At 41.4% G+C, this 10,371-nt stretch overlaps 1 protein-coding gene across 1 annotated transcript; it reads left to right on the plus strand.

Annotated features, from left to right (window-relative positions):
• Window positions 1–7,378: 7,378 nt before the first annotated feature.
• CEBPE (CCAAT enhancer binding protein epsilon) lies at window positions 7,379–9,975 on the plus strand. Its single transcript, XM_074231946.1, has 2 exons — window positions 7,379–8,400; window positions 9,270–9,975. Exons 1-2 carry the CDS (start codon window positions 7,894–7,896, stop codon window positions 9,603–9,605), a joined length of 843 nt encoding a protein of 280 aa, XP_074088047.1. The 5' UTR covers window positions 7,379–7,893; the 3' UTR covers window positions 9,606–9,975.
• Window positions 9,976–10,371: the final 396 nt, after the last annotated feature.

Consider the following 10,371-nt stretch of genomic DNA (forward strand, 5'->3'; position numbering starts at 1 on the left):
ATTTATTTTTCCAGTTACATGCAAAGAAAGGGTTTTTTTGCCTTGACTGCCATTGGACTTGTTTTTGTTTACTTTTTTTCCAATTGATATTTTATGTTTCCAATTACATGTTATGAAAGTTTTTCAACATTCATCCACTTGTATTTGCATAATTTTAAGCTACATAATTTCCTTCCACCCTCCTCCCCTCAGTGGTGAACAGTCTGGTGAATATTGTATATACACATTTGTGTTTAACATGTTTACATATTAGTCATTTTCTGTATGAGGAATTAAGATTAAGGGAAAAGAAAGAAAATCATGAAATAGGAAAGAAAAACATAAGAGAAATTTTAAAAAAGTGAATGTAGTGTTCATTCAGATTCTATAGGGGTTTTTTTTTGGTTTTGTTTTGTTTTGTTTTTTCCTCTGGATGTGTATAGCATTGTCCATAGCAGGTCTTCTAGGGTTGTCCTAGCTCTCTTGAATTGTTGAGAGGAGGTGTATCCATCAAGTTGATCAATTGTTGTAGTTAACGTGTACAATGTTCATTCCATTCCCTTCATTTAGCATCAATTCCTGTAATTTGTTCCATAGTTCTCTAGAGTCTCACCATTTATGGTTTCTTAAAGAACAATAGTACTCTATAACATTCATACAAAATAACTTGTTCAGTCATTCCCCAGTTGATGGTCATCCCCTCAATTTCCAAATCTTTGCCACAAGAAAAAGAGTTTCTAAAATATTTTGGAACATGTAGGACTTTTCCCATTTTTTATAATTACTTCTGGATATAGGCCTGGTATTAGTATTGAGGGACAAAGGGTATGATCAGTTTTATTGTTCTTTGGGCATAGTACCATATTGCTCTCCAGAATGGATGGATCAGTTCACAACTCCACCAAAAATGCATTAACATCCCAATCTTTCCACAATCTTTACAACATTGATCATTTTCCCTTTTTTTCATTTTCCCTTTTTTTAAAAGAGTTTTAAACAATCATTTTTTATTTATTTACAAATTACTAAAATAGTCTTCTTGTAAGAAGAAACATAATGCCCCTGTTCCCCACAAAAATAGAAAACCTCATGAAAAATAGATTGAGAGAAAAAGAAAAAGAAAACCATACTTCATTCTGTGTTCAGATACCATCAGCTCTGTCTCTGGGATGGATTGCAGTCTTTATCATGCCCATCAGAGAGGTTGCTTCAATAATTTTCCCTACAATTGCTATTGCTAATTGTATTTCCTTCCATCCATTTTCTCTCTCTTTTCATTTCATCCCTTCTTAAAAGTGGGTTGTGGGGCAGCCAAGTGGTGCAGCAGACAGAACATCAGCCTTGGAGCCAGGAGGACCTAAGCCCAAATTCCACCTCAGACACCCAACAACCACCTAGCTGCATGGACTGGGCAGTTCACCCAATCCCACCATCTTGTAAAAAAACAAAAAAGTGTGTTATATCTGACTGTCCTCTCCCACAATCTTCCCTCTTCTCTTTTTTAAAACTAAAAATTTTTCAAAATTTATTTTCATCCATTGTACATGCATATTTCCAAGTCACAACAATTCCCTCCACCCTCACTTCCCATCCCCTTCCCCTCAGCAGGGAATAGTCTAGTTAGCATTTTACATATAGGTTTTGTTAAATATGTTTGCAAATTAGTAATTTTTGGCATGAAGAATCAGGATTAAGGGAAAGAATACTTAAGAGATAATTTTTTATAAAGTGTTCATCAGATTCGGAAAGGTTTTTTTTTTCTGTGTGCTTTGCCTTGTTTTGTTGTTCTTCCTCTGGTTGGGGATAATATAGTCCCATAACCAGTCAGGGATAATATAGTCCCATAACTAGTCAAGTACAGTTGTCCTAGCTCTCTGGACTGCTGAGAGGAGCAGGTTGTTCATATCATAATGTTGTTGTTGATATGTGCATTGTTCTCTTGGTTCTACTCTCTTCGCTCAGCATCAGATATTCCATGCTTCTCTAGAGTCCAACCATTTATGGTTTCTTATAGAACAACAGTATTCCATAGTATTCATGTATCATATCTTGTTTGGTCATTCCCAACTGATGGGCATCCCTCAATTTCCAATTCTTTGCCACTACAAAAAGAGCTGCTATGAATATTTATCAAATGGAGAATGACTTGTGACCTTATAATTTTGATGTCATTTTCTCTATATTTTAGAAATGAGACCTTTATCAGAACTCCTAGTTGTAAAGATTGTTTCCCAGCTTTCTGCTTTCCTGCTAATTTTGGCAGCATTGATTTTATTAATTAGTGCAAAAATTTTAATTTAATATAGTCAAAATCATTCATTTTGCAATTTATAATGTACTCTAATTCTTGTTTTGTCATAAATTTATCCCTTTTCCATAGTTCAGATAGAATATTTTTTGGTTTATTAATTTATCTATGGTTTTGCTCTTTATGTCTAAATCCTGTACCCAATTTGACCTTATTTTGATATAGGGTGTGAGATGTGGATCTATGCCTAGTTTTTGTCATACTATTTTCCAGTTTTCCCAATAATTTTTTTTTGCAAGGCAATGGGGTTAAGTGGCTTGCCCAAGGTCACACAGCTAAGTAATTATTAAGTGTCTGAGGCCAGCTTTAAACTCAGATCCTCCTGACTACAGGGCTGGTGTTCTATCCACTGTGCCACCTAGCTGCCCCTTTCCCAATAATTTTTGTTAAATAGTGAGTTCTTATCCCAGAGGTTGATGTCTTTGGGTTTGTCAACAGTAGATTGCTGTAGTCATTTACTGCTGTTTCTTTTAACCTATCCTAATCCACCCATCCATTACTCTATTTCTTAACTAGTACCAGGCAGTTTTGGCGACTGCTACTTTATAGTATAGTATAGTTTTAGATCTGGTAGAGCTAGGCCACCTTCCTTTACATTTTTTTTCCTTTGCTATTCTTGCCCTTTTGTTTCTCCAGATGAATTCTGTTACTTGTTTTTCTAGCTCAGGAAAGTAGTTATTTGGTAGTTTGATTGGTATGGATCTTCCCTCTTCTCTATCACCTACACCACCCCCTTCCCCTCCTCCTGAACTCTTTCTACCATCTCCTTTTTTTTTTTCCTCTAGGGTAAAATAGATTTCTAAGTGTGTATAATTCAACAATCATTTTTGTAAGGTTTTGAGCTGAGTAGAAACTTTGAAATGTAAAAACAGAACTCAAGAGAAACCTAAAAAGGTTATTGATTGGAGGAAAGGCTAAAAATCTTGTAGGGAAAGAAGAACCTCCCCAACTTCCAAGAAAATGAGGTAGTTAAATAAGGGAAAGGAAAAGAGAATATGCATTTCCTCTTTTACACTTTTTTCATTTGATCCTCACAACTCTAAGAGGGAACTGCATTTATTTTCTCCATTTTACAGTTGTAGAAACTGAGGTAAATATAGGTTAAATGACTTGACCAGGACCACATAACTAATAAGTGCTGAGTCAAATTTAAACTTAGGTCTTCCTGACCCAGCATTATCGCTATTATAGCATCAGTTGCCTCAAAAATAAACAAAACCTTTTCTTCTATAACAAAAACAGAGGACCTGAGAATGGATTGGCTTTGTTCTGAGTAGAAAGAGAACAAAGCACAAAAGAAATACACTAGTATGGTTTGGAAAGGAAGAGGAAAGGGGTAGATATTTTTCTCATAATTGAGTTGTGAGGGGGAAAAAAAGGAGGAACAAAGATGGAGGGAGGAATTGGGAGTATCTTCACTTTGATGTTATATTAGAGAGAATGACTGAGAAGAATTTATATTAATTAGGCACAGAGTTTAGTGGGGATTGAGGCTATCAGAAAAAAATTAAAAACTCCTTTTTTTTTCCTATAAGGCTACTGTATTAAGTGACTTGCTCAAGGTCACACAGTGTCAAGTATCTAAGGCTGGATTTGAACTAAGATTTGCCTGACTCCAGGGCCCATTTCTATTCTCTCCACCACCTAGCTGCCCCGCAAACCTCCCTCTTAACTGAAAGTAGAATCAAACACACATAGAGTTTGGTGAAGAAACTGGGAAGCAGATGAGAACTGGGGAGTCAAATTAAGAAGGAGGATAATACTTAGTGGAAAATAGTCATAAGCAAAACAAACTTTCCTGTCTTAAAAGGAGAATTTGGGGTGGCTAGGTGGTGCAATGGACAGAGCACCGGTCCTGGAGTCAGGAGTACCTGAGTTCAAATCCGGCCTCAGACATTTAATAATTACCTAGCTGTGGCCTTGGACAAGCCACTTAACCCCATTGCCTTGCAAAAAAAAAAAATCTAAAAAAAAAAAGGAGAATTAATAAGAGGAAAGAAAAGCAAAGATGAATGGTGGAATAAATTTGGTTACAAGCGTATAATGGTATATTACTGAACTGTAAGAAATGACAAAAAGAGACATTAGAGAATCCTGGCAATTCGAAACTGATGCAGAATGAAGTCAGTTTAACTGGAAGAATAATTTATATAATGACAATAATATTATAAACAAAAACAATATTGAAAGACTTAAAAACTCAGATCAAGGCAAAGACTAACCCTATCTATTTCCAGATTCCAAATTGCAGAAAGAAACATACATTTTTGGATATAGCCACTATTAGGGTTTTGTTTTGCTAGATAATGCTTTATCACAAAGGTTTCTTTTTTTCCCTGTTTTTATTTGGGAAGGGGTTATCTATGGTGATGCAAAAATAGAGGAAAAAAAAGAGAATTCTTTGGAAATCTTGTTAAAGTGTACAAAGTACTACAGAAAAAAGCACAGATTAAGTAGGAGAGTAAAAGTAACCAATAGAATATAGTATTATAGCTGATATTTGCAAAGCACTTACTATGTTGCAGGTACTACTAAATGCTTTAAAATTATTTCATTCGATCCTCACAACAACCCTGGGAGGTAGGTGTTATAATTATCTTCATATTTTCAGATGGGGAAACTGAGGCAGGCAGAGGTGAAATGATTTGTCCAGGGTCAGAGAGAAAGTTTCACCTATAATCTTTTTTTTGTGTTCTACTTCACATGTGGAAATCCACAGGGTTGGGTGGGGAGGGGGTTATTAAGCTAACTCTCTCATTTTACAGATAAAGAAACTGAGGCTCATAGATCAAATGACTTGACAATGATCATACTGATATCGTAATAAGTGGCAGTGGTGGGTTATGAATCCAGGGTACCTGTCAACTATTATATCCACTAAGTCATGTTGCCTAATATTATAACATCAATTATTTCAAACCAACTTAATTTTCTTTTCCCCTTCCATTAATGTCAGCAAACATGGTTTTTAGGGGAAAGAACTGTTGATTCCATGATTCTAAGTTCCTGTAAGCAGAGGGATTTTGGCAATCGTGATGGAGGGGGATAAGGGGTTAGAGAGTCCTGTTGCATGAAACCAGGAAGTGCAAAGTGAAAAGGGCCCATGAGGTTGTCCTAGAGTCCCCTGAGAAAGAAAGCACTATGGAGAGGTGATTGTGGAGAGGAAGGTTCTTGAGTTCCAAAAGAGGAAGTGGACACAGAAGAGAAGCAGTGGAGCTAATGCTACTGCTAAGGAAGGGGGAAACCAGGCCAGGGGTAGAGATCTCAGGGTCCTGGTGAAGGGTCCTGGCACCCTCCTGAAAAGGAGGTAGCAGAAGGAAAGGTGTTCCAGAGACAGGACAATGCCATTATCCTCTGAAAGTTGTGGTCTCCAGGTCATGACAAGAAAATAAGAAACAGACAGATTAAAGCAAAGTTTTTAGTACTATTAGAGCAAGGGCAAGAGCTTCTCTGGTGCATTAAGTCTGAACTCAGTCAGGATCTGACATAATTCAATTTACTTCAACAGGCATTTATTAAATACCTTCTATGGACTAGACACTATGTGAGGTTTATGGGAGAAATGAAAACAATAATGAAACAGATTCTCCCTTCAAGGAACTTACATTCTCACAAACAGATATAACATGTATGTAAGGAAAATGAGAAAAGTTACTGGGGTGGAGTGGGGAAATAAAGGAAAGTTAATTGAAGAAGGAAGTATCCTAGCTGAGCCTTGAAGAAAGATGGAGATATGAAGATCAGTTTTCCACAAAGGAATTAGCTATAAAAATCATGTAAAGAATGGAAAGGAGGCTTGGAGTCAGAAGGAGCCAGAACCCTAAATGGCACACTGTTTATATTTTATGCTAGAGGCAACAGGAATGCCTCAAGATATTGGAGTGAGAGAGTAACATTGTCAGCCCTGGTTAGACCTTACAAAGTGGATTCATCCAGAGGATGAATTAGGGAGAGAGAGAGAGAGAGACCTATTGCTAAATTCAGGCAGGATCATAGAATTTAAAGTGCGATAGATCCATGACAATTCTAAAGGACTCATGATGAAAAATGTTATCCCATCTCCAAAGAGAGAATTGCTGAGCTCTGAATGCAGATTGAAGCATATTTTTTCACTTCATTTTTCTTGCTATTTTTGGTAACATAGCTAACATTTTGAAAATGTTTTGCATGATTTCATATGTATAATGGATCACATATCTTGCCTTTTCAATAAGTAGGGAAGGAAGAGAAGGGAGAAAGAGAATTTGAAACTGAAAATAAAAACTTCTAAAATAATAATAATAATAATAATAATGATAATGATGAGACCGGTAAATCCAACTCCCTCATTTTAGAGATAAGGAAACAGGTGGCAGAGTTGGTATTTGAACCCAGGTCAGCTAGGTGACATAGTGGATAATATGCCAGACCTTGGAGGTTGAAAGACTGACTTTTTGGGTTCAAATCTGACTTCTGATACTTCCTAGCTGTGTGACCCTGGGTAAGTCACTTAATCCTGTTTGCTTCAGTTTCCCCATCTGTAAAATGAGTTGGAGAAGGAAATGGCAAACTACTACAGTATCTTTGACAGTAAATCCCCAAATGATGTTACAAAGAATAACAAAACTTTTGTCTACAAATCCAGGGCTCTTTTCCCTGTTCCAGTTATCCTACTTCGAGGAGTAGTTGTGCAAACATTTGGTCACTCTATTAACTTCACAATAAAGTAGTATTCAATACTTCTGGTCAGCAGTCTCAGGCACCCTGTGAAATGAATCAGCCGCTTCTTTCCTAATCCATCACTTCCCTTCCCTCCACTACCCGGCTGTCTTACCCTATTTTGCTTTGCTCCAGGAGATTGTCTGGGGGGGGATTTCTAAGGGGGGGCAGGTGCTACCCCTGAGATAGGTGGAGCCCAGGATGAAAGGGGCAGAACTATGTCTAGGGTGGAGCTCAGGCTAGTCTAGGGGTCTGCCAACAAAGGGTTTTCACTGTTCCCCTAGGAGCTGAAACCTCTTTCTACTAAAAGCAATTTGGGAACAGAGGAAGAGACAAGGTAACTTGAAAGTGGGACTCAGGATCTAATGGGAGGGAGTGGGGTGTAAGGGTGAGGGGCTCTACTTGGAGAAGCACCAACACTCATCAATGCCAGGACCCTGATGTCCCCCTTACTCACCAGGTGGAGTAGAAGAGAGAGCACCAGCAAAAAAGAGTGACAATTTCAGCTGCCAAACAGACCAAGGACCTCATTTGGTGAAGATCAACTACCTACTCTCAAATTCCTTCATTCAGGATTCACCTTGTCCCCCCTTGGCTAGCCTTCCCTTCTCCCTCCCCACCACCAACATTGCACCAGGGAGAGAAGGGGGGAAAAGGGAAGAGGAGAGCTACTGACCGCAGCAGAAAGGAAAAGGAAGCAGCACAAAGGAGGGAGGAGAGAGGCCACAAAAGAGTAGGGGAGAAGAAGAGAGAAGGCAGGAGCCAGGAGAGGGGAAGATCCAGAGGGAGAGGAGGTGATAGAGTTGAGAAGGAGCAAGAGGGCAGAGGATAAGCCAGACACCCAGAGGGGGATTCCCCGGACAGGGTGTGTGGCCAGAGGGCGGGGAGTAGAGGGAGGCCGCTAGGTCATGTCCCACGGGATCTACTACGACTGTGACCAACGAGGAGGCCAACCACTTGAGTTCCCAGGCAGCCGAACTGGGCCAGGGGAGCTGGGGGACATGTGTGACCACGAGGCCTCCATCGACCTGTCGGCCTACATTGAATCCGGTGAGGAACAGCTCCTCTCTGATCTCTTCACTGTCAAACCACAACCTGAGCCTCGTGGCCTTAAGGGTCCTGGAACTCCTGCTTTCCCTCACTATCTCCCACCAGACCCCAGGACCTTCGTCTATCCAGCCCATGCCTTTGGCCCTGATCGGAAGGGCCTAGGGCCCAACTCCTATAGCCCTGCGGATGGCTATGATCCCCGAGCAGTGTCGGTGAAAGAAGAGCCTCGGGGGCCAGAATGTGGAAGAAACTCTAGCCGAGGCAGCTATAACCCACTGCAGTACCAGGTGGCACACTGTGGACAGACTGCCATGCACTTGCCTCCAGCTCTGAGCACACCCAACCAGCCCCTTCGAGTACTCAAGGTAAGAGGTTAATGCACTTATTCTTGGTTCCTTGGGGCCCCCTAAATTCAAACGATCAGAAGTTGAGTGGGGACCAGCACGGGTGTCTCTAACGTCAAACTGAACCCTTCTTTCTCAGAAGACATCTCTTTTTAAAGCGCTATGGATTATGACCCATGCCCCACTCCTCTATAAACTTCTGAGGATTCAGATTCCCTTTCCACAGCTCTTCAGGTTCTGATCCACTCCCCTGACTCTCTTTTTAGGGCTCTGCAAGATTCTAAGTTACCCTAAGACCCTTTCCACACTCTCCAGGACATATCTAGGATTCCCATGATCTCTTCTAGCGAGAGCTCTGCATATTGAGGCGTCTCTTTGAATTCTGTCTGTTCCCTAGTGCCCCCCCCCCATCCCACCAACACTTCACTAAAGGGCTCTGTGTATTCCAATTAGCCCTGGCCCCCTGCCTTTGCCTCTTGTCTGGCTCACTGGAGTAAAGGAAATGCTCATAAATTTCAAAGCGGGAGATTCAGGATCACTATTGAGGGAAATGTCCCCAGCGGTGTGAGAAAATGAAATGGGTGGCGGAGGAAAGCTGCTGGGGGTTCCTTCCTCTGGGATCTTTAGGACCAGGAACCCTTGGTTTGGGCTTCAGCCTTGCCTGGAAGCAGGGGGATAGATGATTTGATATGGAGGACGTCTCCTAGACCAAGATGTATATTGAAGGCGGCAGAGAGAGGGCTACTTTCTCCCCACCCCCATTAACACTCTCAGTCTCTGTTGGTCGGTCCTCTTTCTCCCCCATCCTTGCGCTCTCTCCCAGCTCCAAGTTGTTTTACCCTCCGTGTCTTGTGCCTGATCTCTGGTACCTCTCACTCCTCCCACCACAGGGCCCCTTGGCTGCCGCAGCTGCCCCTCCCTGCAGTCCTCTCCTCAAAGCTCCCTCTCCAGCCGGACCTCCCCATAAGGGCAAGAAAGCGGTGAACAAGGACAGCCTGGAGTACCGGCTGCGGCGGGAGCGCAACAACATCGCGGTCCGCAAGAGCCGGGACAAAGCCAAACGACGCATTCAGGAGACGCAGCAAAAGGTGCTGGAATACATGGCCGAGAACGAAAGGCTCCGCAGCCGGGTGGACCAGCTCACACAGGAGCTCGACACCCTGAGAAACCTCTTCCGCCAGATCCCCGAAGCCGCCAGCCTCATCAAGGGAGTGGGCTGTGGCTGAGCCCCAAGGCTGAAGGGCAGAGGAGAGATTCTTTCCTTCTCTGGCCCTGAGGGACTTCTTGACACCCTATATCCCAAGGGGGAGGCCCTCAGCTCAACCCAGGCTTTTTTCCTACTTATAGGGTACGGTTGATACCCTCAGACAGACAGACAAAACAGCCTAGCTGCGGAGCCAGCCTCAAGACATTTGGGTAGTACCCTGGGCAGGTTTGGAAATTGCACTTCCCTTAATGCAGTGAAATACCGCATCTCTTGTCCTCCGAGGTTTTGAGCCTTCCCTGTAACAAAAATGACAACTTACCGCAAAATAAATACTTAAGTGCCATAGACCTAAGTATTTCCTGTCATTAAACAAAGGCATTTATTAAAAGTGATTTTTCAAAGTGTCTTTCCGTGAATCTTGTTCCACCCTGTATTACGCCTTAGGTGGCTGCCTCCCTTGCTTTGACACTATTTAAGAGAAGGATAAACAGTGATAAGAATAGCTGACATTGAGATAGTATATATATATATATATATATATATATATATCATAATTATGTATCAGGAAAAGTGGTTTATAAAGTGCTTTCCAATCAACAATCTTATGACTTAGGTAGTGCGGTTATACCCACCTCTTTACAGATGAGGAAACAACTGAGAGCACTTAGGTACTTGTTCTCAATCACCCTGCTAATCTGTTAGGAGAGTTGGGGTAGAGTTGGAGGGGAGGGAGGAAAGGCAGTGTGGATCTGTGAAAAATGTTTCTATGACTAAAAATTCACACT

The sequence above is a fragment of the Macrotis lagotis genome, chromosome 4, assembly GCF_037893015.1.
Source record: "Macrotis lagotis isolate mMagLag1 chromosome 4, bilby.v1.9.chrom.fasta, whole genome shotgun sequence".
In the NCBI taxonomy this organism is placed as follows: domain Eukaryota; kingdom Metazoa; phylum Chordata; class Mammalia; order Peramelemorphia; family Peramelidae; genus Macrotis; species Macrotis lagotis.

Bases quoted from the DNA above. Each gene is read 5' to 3' on its own strand.
- CEBPE (XM_074231946.1), top strand. From the start codon at position 7,894: ATGTCCCACGGGATCTACTACGACTGTGACCAACGAGGAGGCCAACCA. The intron at 8,401-9,269 runs GTAAGAGGTTAA...CTCCCACCACAG, and splicing joins AGCCCCTTCGAGTACTCAAG to GGCCCCTTGGCTGCCGCAGC.